Source organism: Clytia hemisphaerica, unplaced genomic scaffold, assembly GCF_902728285.1.
Source record: "Clytia hemisphaerica strain Z4C2 unplaced genomic scaffold, Clytia hemisphaerica genome assembly, whole genome shotgun sequence".
NCBI lineage: Eukaryota > Metazoa > Cnidaria > Hydrozoa > Leptothecata > Clytiidae > Clytia > Clytia hemisphaerica.
In genome coordinates this window covers 1,408,184-1,429,631 of record NW_027104057.1, presented here as the reverse complement: position 1 = coordinate 1,429,631, position 21,448 = coordinate 1,408,184, and the positions used below count along the sequence as shown (strand labels likewise).

The 21,448-nt window shown below is 35.8% G+C and overlaps 1 protein-coding gene across 1 annotated transcript in view; it reads left to right on the top strand.

Annotated features, from left to right (window-relative positions):
- The window catches only part of LOC136812304 (deleted in lung and esophageal cancer protein 1-like), a 94,562-nt gene that overhangs the window by 64,489 nt on the left and 8,625 nt on the right, over nucleotides 1-21,448 (top strand). The window contains exons 24-33 of the mRNA XM_067068801.1: nucleotides 7,221-7,390; nucleotides 10,199-10,220; nucleotides 12,441-12,514; nucleotides 12,718-12,869; nucleotides 13,261-13,358; nucleotides 13,689-13,759; nucleotides 14,383-14,603; nucleotides 15,055-15,171; nucleotides 15,616-15,710; nucleotides 16,096-16,177. Of these exons, the coding sequence (XP_066924902.1) occupies nucleotides 7,221-7,390; nucleotides 10,199-10,220; nucleotides 12,441-12,514; nucleotides 12,718-12,869; nucleotides 13,261-13,358; nucleotides 13,689-13,759; nucleotides 14,383-14,603; nucleotides 15,055-15,171; nucleotides 15,616-15,710; nucleotides 16,096-16,177 (1,102 nt within the window). The remainder of the gene's footprint in view (nucleotides 1-7,220; nucleotides 7,391-10,198; nucleotides 10,221-12,440; nucleotides 12,515-12,717; nucleotides 12,870-13,260; nucleotides 13,359-13,688; nucleotides 13,760-14,382; nucleotides 14,604-15,054; nucleotides 15,172-15,615; nucleotides 15,711-16,095; nucleotides 16,178-21,448) is intronic.

The following is a 21,448-nucleotide window of genomic DNA, read 5'->3' as shown; positions in this document are numbered from 1 at the left end:
GAAAGATCCATGGTCCCATGACCCCAACCGACAAACCACAAGTTCAATACTGCATTGAAAATCAAAAACCCTAACCTTTATTCTAGTTCTGACAGCATACACGTTTTTTTTTATAAGAACATACTAAGGCTTTGGAGACTTAAAAACATGCAATTTCTTAAGAAATTACATCAAAATGCTAAAAAAATGCTGAAAATAAGAACATTTTAAGAACATTTTTAGGCTTCAAATCCAAAAAACTAAGAACATCCGAAGGCTTCGAAAATTTTTGACGTTCTTATAAAAAAAAAACGTGTACTACACTCGACTATGTTTAGATTGTGAAAATTGGGACTGCAAAAGAGTTTGACGTGACACACGTTTTTTAATTACAAAACACAAATTATGTAAGAACATTAGGCTTCGATGGCCGAAATGTTAAGAACAAGTTAAGAACATTTTAAGGCTTTGCCGACTCTAAATCAACCGTTTCTAAGAAAAATATGCAAAAATGCTCAAAAAATTGTGAAAATAAGAACATGTTAAGAACATTTTTAGGCTTAAAACTCAAAAAGTTAAGAACATCCAAAGGCTTCAAAAAATTTGGATGCTGCTATAAAAAAAGTGTGTTAAAGAAATAATATAAAGCTTATCTTATAATAAAAATTATCAAAACTTATAAACAAGCTCAATTTCTAGGCCGTGCCTAGAGCCACTTGCATCACTTTATGACTTTACCCAGCATGTTTTCTTCTTGATTGGATATTCATCAGCACATAGATAATTATTTTCCCAATTTTTATCTTTTGGTTGTTCTGGTTCAGTCCATTGGATACACTTCTTTGTTCGGAGTGGTCCAGCAGGTCGACCATTCAAAAAGATAGGGACTGTCACTTGGTCACACAAAGATAATTATCCATCCACGCTGCACCGCCAGTATATTCATTTACTCGAATGCACCTCCAAGTATCGTGGCTTGGCACTAAGATTAAAAGATGTACATTGAAACTTTTTGTAAAAATCAAATAGATTTTACTAACCCCTTATGCTCATGTCGGTCATGTCGGCATATACCCACATGGGCACTTTCGATTTCTTTGCCGTGGTTTTTTTTAAGTTTATTGAAAGTTCGATTTTGAACTAGATTTCATTAAATAGCACAGTTGAATAATTAAAATATATTTCAAAGATGTTTTTTCATAATTATACATTTTTCAACACTTATATTATACTTCTGATATTTTTTCCAACAACTGGCAAATAGGTCGCATCTTCATTTTTTCCGTGGAAAATAAGTCAAACCTTAAAGACTACGCACGGCAGTTAAAGGGTACTAATCTCAGTCGTTTAAAAAAGGAAAAAAAAATGGAGATTATTTTTTGGAAAGTCAATCCACGGATCCCCGGATCCCTGGATTTTTGGAAAAATATTTCCATCTAGAGCCTTTGGATTTTCGTCTGAAGAAACCTCCCCTGAGATTTTGCCTATTTGAAAGAGACCGTATAGATTTTTTATAAATATCACTAAGCTCGTTGGATTTTCCAGGATTTTTGAGGGCATTCCTCTCCTCTGAACATTATTATAATCACTTTAATAAGGGGGTTCTGAAATAGCCTGATACGAATTATACCGTCAAATTTGGTAAAAAAAATAAAGAAGTCTGAGAAACATACCGTTACTCTGATGCCACGACCAATATAAAGGCATGAAGTTGGGATGCAATTTGTGACATAAATAATTATTCTTCCACTTTTCGTCTCCGTCTTCTTTGATGTGTATGCACTGCATTCCTCCGATGGGTCCATTGTGGGACCATTTAAAATCTTCTAGCTATTTTGGCCACTGACGGCATAATCTTGTCGCTTGAGTTTGCGGGAAGCAAACAACTCCCAAGAGAAAGAAAATTAGTTTCATCATGGTTTGTTTTCGAGCTTTTGTTTTCTTTAGTCGAGTACTCCTGATTTGATTTGAGTTTGATGATTTGTTTCATGTTTGGGCCCGCTTATATAGCGAACTCTAACTACTCCTAGTCCCTTTACCGCCTTTAAAGTGTGATTATATATTATAGGTACGATGATAATTTAATGATAAAATGCGTACTTAATAGGATTTCGTCGACGAGTTTATTTTTTTCTCGGTTCATTGCAAATCTTGTACACGCTTTTTTTTTTATAAGAATACACTTTATAAGAATGTCCATGATGAAAATGGCCAAAAAATTAAGAATATGGTAAGAATATCACCATCATGGAATTTAGCAACTGAACCTAAGAATGCCATTTTTAATGCATTTTAACCTGTAGATTACCAATTTCGATCTTAACCTAAGAATACCGTAAGAATATTTTTGGATGATTTTCGCCAAAAAGTTAAGAATATCCATGATGAAATGAAAAAACACCATTCTTATAAAAAAAAAAGCGTGTAAATTTTGAAGTTTCATGACTTTGTCAAGATCCCGTGTTTAGAGTTAAGATTTATCAAAATTTCTTTTTTCAAACTTTGTGTTTCATGTTTCAGGTACACGTTTTTTATAAGAACAAACAATATGAGAACATAAGGCTTCGATGGCCAAAATGTTAAGAACAAGTTGAGAACATTTTAACGCTTTGCAGACTCTAGAACATCGAATTTCGTAGGAAAATGGGCAAAAATACTCAAAAAATGGCGAAAGTAAGAACATGTTAAGAAAACTTTTAGGCTTAAAGCTCAAAACGTTAAGAACATCCCAAGGCTTCAAAAATTTTGGATGTTCTTATAAAAAGAACGTGTATATGATTAATTGTAAGTTTTTCGGTAAATGGATATTGCAACGGTCAACAAGCAACATGATTTTTGGAAAATAAAAAAGTTTTAACGAGAGAAACCTTAAAACAACTCTTGACCAAAGCGTTTAGGTTGACCAAAATTTGTACCAATTTTACTTTCTTCAAAGTCAATCAGTGTACGGTCGTTTTCAGATAATGACCTAGATTTTTGAGACTATAATTAGTTCACTATTTTAACCACAATTATAACATCAACTTGTTGGTTGCCCTTAAACTATTTTCAAGGGCTTAAAGATCCAATCCAATAATATTATAGTTTAAAATAACCGTACAATGAAGTTTTTTTATGAATTTTAAACTTGTAGAGCATGTTTGTCAAGCTCTTTAAAATTGAATTATCAGCATAGCGGTATATTGAAAGTCGCATATCCCTCAGATATCTTTTGAGCTCCTATTTTCTGAGAAGTTGATAGTAGGAAGTAGGAAGACTAACCGTGGGTCCAATAATTTATAGAAGGTGGTGGTTAGAGGAATGGGCTAATCTATGGTCCGGTTTTTGGAGTCTAAAAATCCAATGTGGTCAGTAAAATAGGGTGGAAAATACTAGTTAGTCAGTAAAATGAGATCGAAAATCCAGGGCTTTCAAAAAATTTGAGAGGTCCTGAAAAATTAAAAAGACAATTCTAGGTCACCTCTCCTAAAAAAGAACCTCCTCAACATAGAAAAACATTTTGCTGTATATTAATTCAAAACAGCCTGAAGAAGTCCATTTTTCTCCATTTCGATATACTCGACTTTTGCAAAGGTTTCATTCAATAATGCTAGGAGCTCATTTTTTCCATATCATGGAGGTGTTGGAGATATTTTATGTAGCTAAAAGGGTTTTTCGTTTTTCCAGAGGCTTTCAAACTGCATTTATAGGACTCAAGGTTGTACTACATACATTGAACTTAAAATTTATGGACTAACTTGGCGAAGCATATTTCAAGCTAGAAAAATGCTTTTAAGTCCGTCATCCGAATTTGTTGGACTTAAGGCTAGACAATTCTGGATTTTTAGAGATTGGAACAATACAAAAAGTTCCACTGGGTCGGTAAGGCAGGGTTGTTCTGAAAAATCTATTTTGGTTCTTTCACTTTAGGTGCAATAAACTCTTATAAGAACAAGTCTCTATAATTTAAATCGAACAGATTTCAGTTCCCATGTGTGTTCGAGTTATGGAAACTCCATTTTATATGCAGGGCTTTAAAAACGAAAAAATCAGAAAGTTTTCCACTTCAATATTTATTCCCCAAAGATAAGTCTTAGATATATGAATATTTTGAATACAATATGGTTTAATACTACACCCTAAAAGAATATTTTTAACAAATTAATATTTCTAACAAATTAACCAAACAGCTAACAAAAAATGGTTAGGAAATTCTACTTAAGATAGTCATCTATAGGGAATGTGTCTGCACACAAATAATTGTCGTTCCAATAGTGCTTAGCTGGTTCGGCTGGTTCTTTCCATTGTATACAATCTTTGCCTGCGTTTGGTCCTGCCATCGACCATTCAAAAAGGAATGGACTATTACGTGGTACACACAGAAAATTGTCACGCCATGTGTGCGGGTCGGCGATTTCGATGATTCGAGTGCATCGCATGTTTTTGATTGGGCCTGTAAAAAAGTATACAAATAGAAAAAAGATGTTACATATTTAATTTTTTAACCAAAGCAATACTTCTAAACTTTGATATAAATACCATTTTTTTAGAAATTATGAGAAAACTTACCGGAAGATTTCCATTTCATTCCAACGGGAAGATATTTGGGACCTGTCTTGTGGCACAAATAATTGTCTTTCCATGTATGTGGATCGGCTGTTTCAAGGATTTGTGTGCAGTGCATCCCCCGGATAGGACCTGCGAATGACCATCTAAAGTCTTGTGGCCATACTGGAAATTTACGGCAAAATGCATCAGCGCTGCAAATTACCGAAAGAGCGAAAATCACCAAGAGTCTCATTGTGACGGTGAAAACGTGTTTCTCGTTGTGGCTTATTGCTTTGATTTGATTTAAATAACACTGCCTTTTATATTAAATCTTGAATTTCAAATTGACCCCCTTGTCTTAGCTCTTGATAATATTGATTTCTTTAACAAAAACCGATGGGACGGGGTTTGGATTGTTTTGCGTGGAGTGCAAAAAATTTCTCATGTTTAATAATTCGGCATAGTATATTTGGCAAAGGAATATCAATCCGATTTTAATGATTTTAGTGCACATACGAAAATAGAAAGGGCGTAGTGGTGTAGTGGTTATCGTGCTTGACTTTTGTCCAGGAGGCTCGAGTTCGATACCCACCGTGGTACTACGATTCACTTGGCAAGTGAATGCTCCTTCGCCCGGGTCAACCCATGCCATGTGAGGGGAATTGGGTACCATAACTCTGATACAAGAGTATGGGTAGATATTTCAGACATTGTGGTGTGCCGTGACACTCAGGAGGTTCTACACCTGCGAGGACATCCGTTCTCCCGTGTAGTTCGAGTGTCGTGGTATACACCATGGCTCGGCAGCTCGCATCTGCAGGGTTGCAATGTCTGCTTGCGCTGTGATTCCTACTCCACCGTGGGTAGGACCCATTCCGATGCATCGGAGGGCATATCTATCTATCTATACGAAAATAGAAACCAATACTGTAAGACGGCTAAACTTTCCCAATCCCGGAGAAACACTCTTTTGTGCATGTCTCGGGATCTTGTCGCTGTTTTCCAAGCATACCGCCATACCGGCTTCTATTGCAGCGTTTAAGTGCGTAGACAACACACAGCGACGTTAAGACTGACTGCCTATAACAAACCAAAGTTACTTTCTACCTATCCAGAGTTTGGGCTTTTTACATTGTCAAGGAAGGAGAAAATTTAACCATCCGTTCTTTTGAATCAATATAACCAAAAAAAGATACAGTGGTCGTCGACTCCTGTTCGGATGATTGGTGCCTTCAGAATGAATGTCTGACGTAGAAGATTGATTACAAGTCAATCGTTAATCTCTTAGTGCTCGATTAGTTTAAAATGGCATTCTTGAAAAGATATATAATTTCGGTCAATTATAATCACCGTCAATCCTTTAATTGAATTATCGGTAAACATGTAACTGAAAAGTCACATATGCCTTGCACATTTTCTTTTCTTAGAAAAAAATTGTCATTAGGTAAGAAGTAGGAAGTTTAAAGTTTGTGTTAGAATCTGTCGTCTATCGCTTGTTACTTAATGACGTTCGACTAGAAGCAGCTTTGCTGAAGCAGCATCTTTAAACAAAAGAAAGAAAAACTTTCTCCCATTCCCGTCCCGCACGAGTACTTTTTGAGAAATTCTTTTAAAATTCTGTTTTGTCCCAAGGACACGCCTCCTTTCTATATCATAAACTAGCAAGTAGCTGTCGCTATGAATGCCCTGCGAACGCATTCATAATCGAGAATGAACGTTTGAAGGCTGCATTCCACCAGATCGTTTTATTGGAGCGCCATCCAATAAGCGCTTAGCTAGAAATTTATATTCGCTGGGCGCTTCCTTTGAAACCATTATGAGCAGCACAATGTTGAAAATATTTTTACACAAGAAAAGAAAACAACAAAATCAAATGTTTTTCTTCTCTCTGATTGGCTGACAGTAACATATACAGTAAAATATCTTGATATCCCTGTATTTACTTTGTATGAACTGATTACCGAAAGGTATATGGCTGCCTATCAAGTGTTGTTGATCTGATTGTTATAAACTAGATGCTTATAAGAACAATAAACACGCTCATATTGTGGACTGTCCCTTGTTTACTTTGTAAGAACTAATCACCGAAAGATATATGGCTGTTTATCAAGAGTTATTGATTTGATTTTTATAAAATAGGTGCTTATGAGAAAAATAGATAAGCTCATATTATGTGACGTCCCTTGTTTACTTTATAAGAACTGATTACCAAAAGGTATATGGCTGTTGATCAAGATTGCTATAATTCCTATAATCTAGATGCTTATAAGAAAAATAAATATGCTCATATTATGTGCCATCCCTTGTTTACATTGTTTGAACTAATTACCGAAAAGTATATGGCTGTCTATCAAGAGTTATTAATTTGATTCTTCTATATAAAGTAGGTGCTTATAACAGAAATGAATCAGCTCATAGTTTTCTGTGTTTTTCGTATGTTTCTGTTGATATGAATATACACGTTTTTTTATAAGAACAAACTATATAAGAACATAAGGCTTCGATGGCCAAAATGTTAAGAACAACTTAAGAAAATTTTAAGGCTTCATGGGCTCTAAAGCACACAATTTCTTAGGAAATTGGACAAAAATACTCACAAAAGCTTCAAAAATTTAATCTCATAAAAAAACGTGTAATTTCGTGAAAAGAAACGTCATTTATTAGAAATTCTCAACAGTTTACAGTTTTCACTGATATTTTTCTTTCCATTTTAGCCAATCCGAGACCGTCCGAAATAATGACGTCATTGAGTTCGGACAGAGTGTGGTGCTTGGACAGAAGGCAAACGCTTTGGTAGTGATTGAGAATCGATCGGAGATTTCCACGACTTTCGATCTGAGTTTCCAAGAATTTCAAAGTTCAAGGCTACCGTCACCCCCAGAAGGTAGTATGTTCAAATGTTTGATTGAGGCTTTTTTCACTTGCTTGACACCTTTTGAAAATTTTTTAGACAATTATTACTTTGTTTACTCTTACTTTTACGAAGTGAAATCAGAGGATGATTGATCCGATCACAATGTCTTTTGAGAGGATTATTTCGCTTGGTCTTTTGCCCTGTCACAGGGGTTATAGCCCTCTCGGTTTTTTTAAAGTCAAACACCTGTTTTTATTCAATCAGCGTTTTATGGTGAACAAATGGGCATACCGGATAAGTGGGATGGGGGATGGAACCTAAAGGGAACCTGGGAACACCTGAAAAGTGGGAACCAACCTAAATGAACCTGAAAAGTGGGATGGGGGGTAAGTGGGAACCTAAATGAACACCGGAAAAGTGGGATGGGGGAACCTAAGTGGGAACCTAAATGAACACCGGAAAAGTGGGATGGGGGAACCTAAGTGGGAACCTAAATGAAACCCGAAAAGTGGGAATGGGTGGGAACCTTAATTTTTTTTTTTATTTTTTTTTTTTTTCATTTTTTTTTTTTATAGCAATATATTTCGCACGTCTATTGACGTCCTATGAAACAGAACTTTTGACTTTACATTTTATAAAGTTTTTTCTCCCTTTCTTTTATCAAACGCTCTTTGAAGACTTGTAAGGATGGTGCTTCAACAATATCATCTTCTAGATCATACCAAGGTTTCACACTTCTGTAAAAAAGAGAGTTGCTTTGGTAGCCTCTCATACCGTCATTAGCAAAGTTCCTTTGAAGCTCGTAATCATGCTGACGTCGTGGTCGTGTTCGAGGAGTAAATTTCTCTGATCTTATAGACTCGTCATAAATGTGGAGGTTCTTGAAAACTTCCACCATATCACCAACTTGCCGCCTGGTCTTTAGGCTAGGTAGATTGATGAGTCGTAGCCGATCTTCGTATGAGTAGTTTCTATAGCAACTAACTAGCCTTGTAGCTCTTCGTTGGACGCCCTCGATTGCATTGATATGTTTGATTAGCCTTGGAGACCATACTACATGTGCATATTCCAAATGGGGTCTGACAAATGCAATGAAAAGCGTTCGAAACATATCTGGTGAGAGAAATTCGAAGCTCCTGCTAATCAAGCCAACGATAGAGTTAGCTTTCTTGATTTTACTGAATACACGCTTTTTTTTTATAAGAATACACTTTATAAGAATGTCCATGATGAAAATGGCCAAAAACTTAAGAATATGATAAGAATATCACCATCATGAAATTTAGCAACTGAACCTAAGAATGCCATTTTTAATGCATTTTAACCTGTAGATTGCCAATTTCGATCTTAACCTAAGAATAGCGTAAGAATATTTTTGGATGATTTTCGCCAAAAAGTTAAGAATATCCATGATGAAATGAAAAAACACCATTCTTATAAAAAAAAAAGCGTGTATATGGGCTTCAAAGGTCAGGTCACTATCGATTATCACTCCTAGATCTTTTTCTTGGTCAACATGTTCTAGAACAGGGATCCTGATTTACCCAGTGTTAAAACATGACATTTGAAATTCTAAAAGCCGGACTGGCTTTGACCAAATTTTAAACCCTTAGAGTGCACTTATTCTCATTTTTGCTCATTTCCACCCTTACAGTGTACTTTGGGAAGCTTGGAAAAAAGGGCCGCACGTACGGTAGGTCGTTTACCCCTTGAGTGTCCCCCCCCCCCCGTGGATCTATGCTTATGTGTATTGAAACGTGGCAAGCCGTGCAATATGTTCTATTTTACTATCAAACATTTTTAATTAATGAAGTGTATTCACACGCTGTACTGTTTGGTTGGTACAGAAAGAAAAACGAGCTAGAATCCGTTAAATGCTAAGCGACCCCAGCCCTGACCCGAAAATTGGAGCTGCTAATAAAAAACAATGTGTATTGCATCAAGAGTGAACAAAAACTAGATCGTAAATAATGTTTTACTAGATTCTGTATTCAAGCAAATTAGATCCGTGCAAAAGAAAGAAGAGGCTCTAAGTTATCCATCGAGCTATGAACGAACTTCTAATTCCTTCTAGATTTGAAGATATGACGGTTTAAAGTTTAAAGTTTAAAGTCAATTAAGTGAATTTACTAAAAAGAGCCTTTCAAAAAGATGCACTATAAAACTGCTGATAAATAAACATGCTTTTTTGAGCTAATTGAATAAATAAATTCCCTTTGTTTTATTTTCAACATTATTGTTTGCGAACCGTAATGTAAAAAGTAAATAACTGGTGTTCTTATTATGATAAAAGGTTTTTTCTTTCCTTGCATATAATATCTTTCTTATCTTTATGTATTTGTTTTTAAAGAAAAATATTTCAATTCTATTAATAGGATTACCAACAACTTAGGTTTCCCCCCGGTGTTCTTAGGTTCCCACTTAGGTTCCCCCAGGTTCCCCCACTTTTCCGGTGTTCATTTAGGTTCCCACTTAGGTTCCCACTTAGGTTCCCCCATCCCACTTTTCCTTTTCCGGTGTTCATTTAGGTCCCAGGTTTCCCAATTAGGTTCCCACTTTTAGTGTTCATTAGGTTCCCACTTTAGGTTCCCAGGTTCCCCCATCCCACTTTCCGGTGTTCATTTAGGTTCCCACTTAGGTTTCCCAGGTTCCCCATCCCACTTGCGGTATGCCGAAGTTTACGTTGCCGAATGTTTTAGTGTTGTTGCAGACAATTTTTTTCCCAAAATTGTGGCCTTTATCTTTAAACGACTCGACAGGGTCCATTTAGGTCTATTTATTTAGCGCAATCACTCAATTAGCTTGAATTTCAGCTCTTTTTGATTTTTCTAATTATAGGAACAAGAAAGAAAGAGAAAAGGTGAGCTATCGTTTTTTTATCACAAATTGAATAATCTCATCACCTCATTTTGTCAATAAAAACAAACCAGCTTGATTTTTTTTTTTTTTTTTACTTTTGTACACGATATTACAATCTTATTGTTCATCATATAACGGGCAATGAATAAGGTGTCAGCGACACAATACTGGACTTCCCAGTTTGAAATCCAGGGGGGTACTACCCTTACCGACCGAGGGGGTGTCGCTGGAGTTCGAAAATTAGACCCTTCATGGGACTCGTTTGTTTTGAAAAAAGTGACCCTGAGTGGGACTCAAATTCCAAAATGTTCTCAAATTTTTTCATATTTTTCCCAAATCCCCCCAATAGGATACCCATCGATGGACTCATTATTCTATTTTGGTGTTGTTGCGATCCTACCTGTGATATCTTTAATTGTATACGGTCCTTAATTTACACGCTCTTTTGATTTGTATAGTTAGGCCGTCTTTATATGTAGAAGACTTTAGTTTACATTCAATATTCCACGTGTCCCGGTTATACTGCTATTTTACATTGGCGACAAAGATGGGATAATTCTTCGTCAACATCGTATCATCATTCCCAGCTCCCTTCGCCAAAGAGTTATTTCACTCGAGCATCAAGGCCATCTTGGAATCATCAAAGCAAAACAACACCTGCGTGCCAAGTGTTTTTGGTTCCAAATGGACGAGGACATTGAGACTGCTATCAACAACTGCCAACAATGTCAACGTGTATCTAGACCGAACCTTCCACCACCAATCAATAGAACAGAACTGCCAAAGTCACCATGGGAAGATACTGAAGCAGATTTCAACGGCCCTACACCCGACAACAAGAAACTTTTAGTTATCATTGATTACTTTAGCCGTTATCCAATCGTCGAAATCATGACAACCACAACAGCCGCAAGTGTCTTCAATCGTTTGAATGAACTTTTCGCAATACACGGTTTTCCTCACTCTATGATCACCGATAACGGACCATCATGGAACAGTAATGAAATAAAGCTGTATTTCAAATCAAGAAGTATCAAACACACAAAAATCACACCTCTTTGGCCTCGAGCCAACGGGTTAACCGAGCGTTTCATGCAGAATCTAAACAAATGCATCCGAACATCAATCTGCACCAATCACCGAAAACAAGAATTGGAGGGATCAACTTCGTAATATGTTGATCAACTATCGTACCACGCCACATGTAACAATTGGTTATCAGCCATCAAAACTTTTCTTCAACCGTAGAGTTCGAAACTTTATTCCCGACGGTCAACAGCAACAACAAACATCGCCTTTCTACGAAAGTGTCAAAAACAATCAACAGCGCCAGTACGAAATATCGTCAAAGTATCATCCCAAATCACAAAATGTCTCATTCGTCTTAGGTGATGCAGTCATCATGAAAAAAGATCAACGTACCTCGAAATTTGACTGCTAATACGAACTTCACCGTAGTAGCAGTTAAAGGAACTATGATTACCGTAGAATCAGAGTCTGGAAAACGATACACACGAAACCTCTCCTTTTTCAAACACCGCAAAGGGGAGGAAGTATAACATCAACAAGCAGAGAAGCAGAGAAGAAACAATTAAAACAGCAGACTGAAACGAAACAAAAAGAAACCACTGAGCCTAGAGTTTACCCGAAACGAAATAGAAAGTCAGTAAATCGATATGGACGATATGAAACGGTTACTCGAAGTGAATTCAAATTAAACGGACTTGTCAAACGAACGATTAAAACAGTAAAGCTATCAGCTGGTCTGATAGTGTTTTAAATTTTAAGTATATTCTTTTGTTAGGAAAAGGGGGAAGTGTGATATCTTTAATTATATATACGGTCCTTAATTTACACGCTCTTTTGATTTGTATAGTTAGGCCGTCTTTATATGTAGAAGACTTTAGTTTACATTCAATATTCCACGTGTCCGGTTATACTGCTATTTTACACTACCTAGGACTCGTAGAGGTGAAAAAAGGTCTCCTGATCAGCGGCACGTACCCCTTTTTGCCCAAGTACCCCCTCCCCCAGGGTCCCTGCTACTTCTAATGTTCCGTTCTGTTCAAAGATACGTAGCCGAGCCGGTTGGCCGTGGATCTCGTGAAAACAATCAAAAGACTGTTTAAAAGTCTTCTAGATTACTGAGTTATCGACACATGAAGTGTCGAAGCTTTTTATCTTATCTATCAAGTAAATTGAAGATTTTTTTTTTCTTAAGGTCGAATCTTGGTCGTATGTTACACAAATCTTCACCTGCTTTCCGCAGTAAAACCGATCTCCAGATACAAAAAGGTAAATAAAGTTCATTTTTATCGATTCTGAATCTCCTACTCGTAACTTGATTTATCATTTTTGAATGATTGCAGCCCGCTCTACTATTTCCCAAAAGAATTTTTGACAGATATGGTGAAGTCTAGTCAGTGTTTAAACCAGCTCATACGGAGACATCATTCGCAAACTATTGGTTTTATTTTCGCCACATTTGTTCATTTTAGAATATTCAGAGTCCACGTTGAAGAGTGGGAGAGGATTGGCTTTGATGTGTCAACCTTGGTATGGAAGTTTGTCGGCTTATGAACGGAAAATCGTCACCGTTAGCTGTCAAAGTGATGTGTGGGGAGATTACAATGACCTCCTACACTGTCAGGTTAGTTGTTCTAAACATTATGCAACTTGTTCAATCTCAGGCAGATTCAGCCTCAATTTTCAACAAACGCAAAATATAAAACACTGACTTTTGGTCTGCAACGGAAACCTGATTACAGGCATTTCCTTTTGACAGAAGACGACATTTTTACTTTTTATAAAACCTTTTTCATGTTTGCAGCAACTTATGTTCGGCCTTTTTATGGTTAAACTTAGTCTTACATTTCTAATATATCAGGTTGAGTCATAAAACTTTACCACTTTTTTGGAAAACTTCTGGGGGTGTTGAACTTTCTGTATTTTCAAAAAAAAACTTAGCTTTGAAAATGTATTTTTGCCATGAAAATCCATTTTTACCCCTTTAAAATTAACTATCCATTTCTTGGCATTAGATTGGAGATTCGATCGAGAAAGTGATTCCAGTACGCGTGAACATCATCGGAACTCCCTTGACTTTCCAGATGACCAACGAATACCCTCCCATAGTCAGGTAACTTCCATGAAATCTAGGTTGCAAGTAAATCTAATCGCTGTTTGAACTTAAACGACTCATAGTTAAGATTACTTAGATTTTTCTGGTCAATTGTGTGTTTTCATGTGTTTTCAATGCAGTCGAGTCTTCTTAACAGGAACACTCATGGAAAACAAAATTTTGTTCGAGTTAAGGAAATTTCGAGTTAAAGAGGTTCGAGTTAAAAAGACTCCGCTGCATATGAGTGCAGGCTATGTGTAAAATTCACTCTTTTCAACCTAAACCAGAGCTAAAGATATTTGGAATTTTTCTTCTTAAGATTTTCAGTTATAAGTTTGTTTGTTTTAGGTTTGGAACACATCCATCAGCAGGTTCGGATGTCAAAAGATCTTTACGTATCAACAACAAAAGTTATGTTGGTAAGTTGTTCATTTAGTGTTCAAATAATGTTAAGAAGTTTTATCATTGTCTTCACGAGTCTTAAGTATAGGTAGGTTAGGGCGAGTGTATTCTTTTCTGATTACCTTAATCCCATTCATTTATTCATTTTCGCGCGCTTTTTGTTTTGAAATCATAATATGGTCAGGTCAGCGAGACAACAGATGACCATATGGAAAAAGGTTTGATTGGATTGGATTGGATTGCTGCTCGTGTTTTTCGTGTTACTTTACCTTCTGCCGGTTAGAACTTGAACTAGAAATATTGAGCTGTTGTTACCATCGATTACTCTTGCCTCCCGAATAGACGGGGGGGGTCCGAATAAGCAGAGGGGGTAGGAAAATTTTCTAAGTAAGCGGGGGGTGAAATAAGAGGGGGGTAATTTGAAGACAGAAACGTAAAATAAGAACCAATATTAACAAAAAGGAAAACTTTAACAAGTTAAAGTCAATCTACACTGTAATAAAATATTGAATTATTCGAATTTAATTAGCGGAGAGGTGGGGTAAGAGCGGGAGGGATGGATTTATTTTCTCATAACAATTAGCGGGGGGACGTTTATTCTGGAGACAAGAGTATATCCCTGTTGTTTTTTATTTCTTAGATATTCGTTTGGATTGGGACACTTTCATTGTTGATGACGATGATGACCAATTGATTGATTTGGATTGCTTCTATGGCAACCCTTTCCCCATCTTAGATCAAGATGGTAACGAAGTAGTGGAAGAGGAAAAAAAAGAGGAAGGGGATCTTGTCAGAGTTGTTCTGAAGGAGCATGAAGGACGAAAATCAACGCAACCTTTTAAAGTCCTCAATAAACAGATGGTAATAATTCCTTCATCAAACTGAAAGGAAAATAACTCTTAACCAATCCAAAACGTTTAAAATGTCAAAGACAATGTCATCAGAGTTCGTTATCGTCTTAGATTCTCAGTGCATCAATTTAAACCTAAATCATCTGGTCTCACTCTGTTCATTTTCTTGTTGTTAATGTTTATCTTCTCTGCTTTACCGAAAACAAAAGTGCGGAAGTATTGGGCCATTTTAGAAGAAGGGGGTATGTAATTCTCATTTCTTTGCTTGGTGCCTTCCACAGTAAATGGACCAAGGAGCGCGTCCAATAGACTGTTCAATCAGGAGGACTTTTAAATCGTGGTTGACATTTTCTTAGAATGGGAAAGGAGGAGTGTGACCTAACGTATTTGAAAAAATGGCATTTCATTCACACGTTAGCAATTTTTTTGACATTTCTATTGCTTCTTTCACACCACGACAGGTTGTTCCTGGTCAGGGATATGCTTCGCTTGAGATATCGTTCACTCCACCTCAACAAGTTCGCGAAGAAGAGAGTTACTTAGGTTTTACTATGGGCCATATCAGCTTAAAACAAAAGGTATAAAAATTTTTTTCAAAAAGGGTAATATGACTGGTATAATGTTTTCAAAAACAGTAATATGACTGGTACCTTGCTTACCCATAACAGCCCAAAGTGCCAGAATCGCAAAAAAGAGGCTATACCGCAGCAATATCCGTATAATTATTTTTCAAAAACAGTAATATGATTGGTATAATTATTTTTCAAAAACAGTAATAATATGTTATAATGTTTTTCAAAAACAGTAATATGAAAGGAATTTAAATTTGGTGAGAATTATGATAATCAAAATTTTCTCCAAATTCGCCAAAATTTCTTTCCGCCAAAACTACTTCTCTTAAGGAATTTCATTACAACAATTTAAAGAATAAATTATCATATGGTACGAATCTCCTTTTAATGGCTCATCTCTCAATATCTGAAAACTTTGTCATCATCTTTTCGAGGTAACGTTCATTTCAGGATAAAAATGGTGAGAATGGATGTTATATACGCGCAGATGGTTTGGATATGCTTCCCTTTGGAGTCAATATGACTGCTTGCGTTCAACCACCCAAGTAAGATATATTTGTGCATTGTGAGGTAATTTATTCCAAGATTTGGAGCTTGAGTCTTTAAAATATAATTTCAAAAAATGCAGTAGTAAAGTAGTGAGAATAGCCAGGGAATCTAAGCTATAAATCTTGTTCATGTCTATTTGTTCACGTTCTAGTCTTTTGATGTTTTTGTTATTGGTTTACTGTTTGGTGTAGCTAACTCACTCGCAAGGATATTTTTCCCTACAATGTGGCCCAACCTGATTAGGTAGATTTTGGCGACTTTCTAACCAGTACTATCGCGTATTTAAAAAAAATTCGATGCGCGCGCATGATGAAATATGAAATATGAAATTGTGCTGGCAATAATATGTTATCTTTTTTCTTTCTCTCAACAACAATTTAGAATGATTTTGGAAGCGTGTGACGAAGAAGAATTTCTTTTCGAATTGAAAGCAACCGAATTGTTGGACCCTGGCACATGCGCAGTAAGTCCCGTTGTCAATATCTTTCTTTTTCGTCCTATTGTTCAATTTGTAGGATTTTTATTAAGGAAAGTAGAGAAATGGACGTTTCATTTCTTCATATTTTTCCGTACCTACCTAGAAATTGGGTAACTTGAAAATTTTGTGGATTTGAAATATATTTATATAGAAATGAAATGCTCGTAGTGCGCAACATTTGCATATTTTCGAAAGGAAATAAACTTTGACATATAAATGGAACAAGCTAAGGAAGGTTTTATATTTTGACATTTTCTACCGTCTCCCAGGACCAGGGGGTACAAGGGCAAAAGTAATATTATGAAATGCCAAGCAAGTTGTTCTAATTGTATGATGCTTTATCAGAGTTTTGGGGGGTTCTCTTTTGGAAAGAGAAAGCAAGAAGTTCTTGCAGCAGAGTTTCTCTAAAAAAACATCACAGTGAAGGAAAGAGAGTTTTTCAAATGTTTGATCAATCTTGCCCTGAAAAATGGGTCAATTTCAAAAACAATCACGTAAGCAAGCTTTGTTTTTTTTTCATATTAAAAGCTTTTGCGATCCCAGAAGTTTTTGGGGGAATTCTCTTTTGGAAAGAGAAAGCAAGAAGTTCTTGCGGCAGAGTTTCTCTAAAAATTTCCCGTGTTTCATATATGGTTATGAGCACAGGATTATGATATATTGTATATTCAACAGTATTAATAGATGATTGTTCATGATTCGTTCTATTAAATGTATCAAGTGTTCCGAGGGATAAGAACTAAGGAACCATCCACTTAGCTATATGTTATAAACCTTAGTCTTTAGCCATTGGTGGATTAAGATATCAATGGTGCATACCTTATACCGCAGAACATTGGAGGCCAGAATGAGATGGTCATTACGAATCGTTTAATAATTTATAGATCTTACCAATAATGAATGAACTATCTGTTTAATTTGGTCTGTTTCATTTTTGATGTTGCTAGTTTGGCTGTAAAACACGAATGAGAGTCAAAAAGGACTCGTGGTTCGAGCTTTCTGAGTCTTATTGTTTTGTTGAGCATGTGATTTTTGGTGGTATTGTTTTATGTTTTTAAAGTTATTTGATTGGTTGAGAGAGTGAGAAAATGATTACGTAATTCCAGTTCTTGTTGTTTTCTTTTTTCTTTTTGATTTGATTGGTTGATGGTTTGTTCTGTTATGTGATTGGTCTAAATTCGTTTATTTCATCTCCATGTGATTTGATTGGTGGAATCTTTCGTTTGTTTATATGCTTTTTTGGAGACCATTTACTATAAGCACATAAGGAAAGATGGTGAAGTTTATAGTGTGAGAACTTGTACATTTAGTTGTCTAATGATTTTTTCATTATTTGGATATGGTTTAATGATTGTAGGAATTTGATGAAGTTTTGCGTTTTGGCATTGTTCATGAGTACATCTATGCTTTCAATTTATAAGCATATCAATTGGGTGTGGTTTTTCAATTGAGTAGGGGTGCGGTGAGTGTGTAAAGCTGGAGTGTTTTTATAAGCATATTGGTATGGTTTTCGTTTATAAGCATAATATTCGGGTGTGGTTTCACAATCGAGTAGGAGTGCGGTGAGTTTGTTTTTATAAGCATATAAGCATACTCTGCCGCAAGAACTTCTTGCTTTCTCTTTCCAAAAGAGAACCCCCCAAATCTAAAATTTGAACCTCTATTACTCGAATATCTCGTTAACAAGTTTTCTTGTCCCTTCAGTTAACAATGCCTTATAAATCAATCTCCATAATTCGAAATTAAAATAACTCGAGCAAATTTCAATTCCCCGTTCTTGCTGGAGTTATGGAGACTCTACTGTATATAAATTGTTAGAAAAAAACTTATCATTAACTGAAAAGTCTCTTCAAAAGTAGCAGAAAATTTTCATAACCAAAGACTTTTTCCGAAAGTGTATTCAATATAATATTCCATAATTTAATTCTTCTATCGGTCAGGGATCGTAAGTTCCGGGCTGCATATACACCCGACAAAAGTCCTAACAACCCCAGGACTTTAAATTTGGTGGATGTCCCTTAAAAACACATACCACGTAAAAAACCTACAAAGTTGCACTTTTGGCTCTCTTAGCCACCAAACTTAATTTGATATTGTATAATTCACTTTTTTACAACCTATTATAAATGTAATTTCATAAAATACCTAATTTCAAGAATTTTAATTATCGCAAAGTGTCGTAAAATTCGAAGTTATTCAAAATTATTCAAAATTTAATCAAACATCCCTTCAAAAAATCAAGTTTTTCGAACCCAGAGTTTACACAATTATTGAATTTAAGGTCATAAACCTATACTTTAAAGTTCTCCTATACTTTAAAGTTCTATCTTAAAGCTCATTTCTTATAGTGGCCGATAAAACATTGCATACCAAAATGTCACAAATTTGATGGCGATTTAGAAAAACGTTAGTAAATACGTTAAAAATGAAGTCAATAAAAGAGTTTTGACTCTTCAAAGCCGTTTTTTGACGAAAAATAGGCGCGATAGCATTATGGGCATGAATTTCTGAAAAATACAAATATTGTTCTGGGAATGGATTTCCAGCAAGTATTTGATCAATTGAATCACGGTTCAGCATTTGAATTGCAATTTCACAGTTTCAGTAAGTTGTGAGCAAGGGGTCAATGTTTGTAGGTTTTAAGGTGTAATAGTGTAGGTTTTAAGGTGTATTTTCATTTTAACATACATTTTGGAAAATATTTCAGTACCAATGATCTAATTGTAACATTAGTAGCTTTTTGCAGTGAATCACTGTTCAAAATTTGACACCAAAAGGATTATCTTATAAAAAGTTATTCGAGAAAAACCATTTTGTAGGTTTTAAGGGGTAAATAGCTGAAAGTTTCTTGTGAAAAACTGAAAACTGGTTTCTACAAAACATCAGTGCTAGGGAAGAAAACCATATAGACAACGTTTCAAGCATAAATTCCACCTAAATTGGTTGTAGGTTTTAAGGGGTATCCACTGGTAAACGAGAAATTGGCGAGTTTTTTAATTCATCAAAAGTAAAAGATAATAGAAAAATACACAAATACTAGTTATCTATGAAAATATAGTAAAATTATCAAAGGCTTTAAAATAAATTTTAAGAAAGGGGTTGCTATTTTTTTTAATGTTCTGTTTCCTCTACCATCTTCAAAATGCATGAAAAGAAAGAAATTTATTAAAAATTTGACCTGAGGTTACTCATTTGGACGTTAAGACTTTTACATTTGAATTGGTCTAAACATGGAATGGTACGTTTCCTTCATATGGGTCGGGTATTCCATCGAGTAGTTCCCCGTGTCTAACAACCGTATTATCCCATCGAAATCGCTGCATTGAAAACGACCACTACTGGTGATCATCTTTCTTGGAGCTAACAATACTGTGATATTTAGCTCTTTCAGTAGACTATCCATCTTTCGAACAAATGTTAAAGAACTGACGAGAAAATCTACTTCTGCCCTTCGATTTTCGCTGTCGTCGCTGTTCATTGAGCTACTGAAATATATGTCGGCATATTCTGGTATAGTTACTTTAGGATATTTTGCAATTTCAAAAAACTTGAATAAAAAATGTTCTCCCTGACCTGATGACCACTCAACTAAATATGGTAACATGTCGTATGATAGAACGACTTCTTTAATTCTCTTTGTGTATTCCAGAGGAAACTTCGAGTCTTTCATGTCGTAAATGAAGTCGATTACTTTCATTTGCTTGTTGATGAAAGGCTCTGTTAGAGTAACTTTCCCTCTATCATCTACCTCCGTCAAACTAGAATGATTTATTTTGTTGATTCCTAATTTCTCTAAAAGAAAACATGCATTGCGCATGTCCGTTGGGGTAAAAACAGAATGGATTTCAGCGTCATCTACGCGCGGGCAATCAACATTGAATTTAGCTTCGAATAGCAAATCCATATATTCTCGACATTCCGATTTTCTGGTATCAATAACCAACACATTGTCTCTCAACATTAGATTTGGTAATTTAGTTCTATTGATGAGTCTGTTAAATTTAATTGATTTGATTTTTCGACTCATCTTTCCTGAAAACGTTAGCTTTGTTAAATGCTCTTGTTCTAATCTTCCATAAAGTTCTTGAAATAATGCATTCTCACCAGAGTTTAGCATCCGTTGAATACCCAGGATAGTCGGTAAACAGCTGGAAAGCTCTCGATTCGACGCGTAAGAGCTCGTTGATTTTGTGATGCAAAGATTTAAACTGCAAAGAAATTCTTGGATGACAAGGTGGGTAAATTGGTACGCTGGCTTTTGATTGATTCCTCTGGAATACTTTGTGATGAACCCAGTTTCTTCAAGATTCAAATATTCTGGAATGTCACTTTCCTCGAAGATAACTTTATTTTGCATGTAAGTTTTTGTAGATCGAGACATTAACAGTGAAATTGCGTTTAAAATCGAGTCATCATTCACAATGGTGTAAAGATCTCTGTAAGCATGGTGGTTACCAGTGGAAGAGCTGCGTAAATGGTTCCTCATAAAAACTAGTAAAGTGTAGAAGTATAGCTCGGTATTGGATGTCAGGGGTTTAGCAATCAAATCGTCCGAAAAGATGTTGTAGATAATCCAGAGAAACACTGGGACCGAGGCCATGACTTTCAGATTATCTGACTCAGCAATAGCTTCTCGGACTTTTTGAGCTTTTGTTCGGTTACTCCCGCCGAAGAAATTATCGATATACTTATCTATGTTTTCAGGACTGAAACCGCAAACTTCGACTGTTTTTGATTTATTTTTTGAAATTAATTTTGATTTTATGAATTCTGCGGCTTTCGGTCTGCCAGCTATGATACTTTTATGTCCCTTTAAAAATGTTCCATTCGAGTCGATCAAATTGTAGAGGGTTTGGAGATACTTATTCGATTGGGTGTTTTTCCCGTCAGCCATTTCGTATATACTTTTTAGCTCATCCACACCGTCGAGGATAATCAATATTCTGTCGGCAACGGGGCGTAGATTATCAACGTTTATGGAATTGAAAATTTCTGGATATTTCTTTTTTAAGAGATCCTCGACTGTATCAATTTCATCTAAGTAAGTGTTGATTTCGCGACAAGAAAATGCGAAAATAAAGTCTATAGGGATTTTGGTTTCGAGTTCTCCTTCTGCCCATTTCATTGTGAACATTTCGACTAAAGATGTTTTTCCGCAACCTGCACAGCCCCTCACAACTACAATGTCGTCATTTTTACATAAAAGATCTTTCATTTCAATGCCTTCTCTCAATAAGTGATGCTGTTGTAGCAAAACCT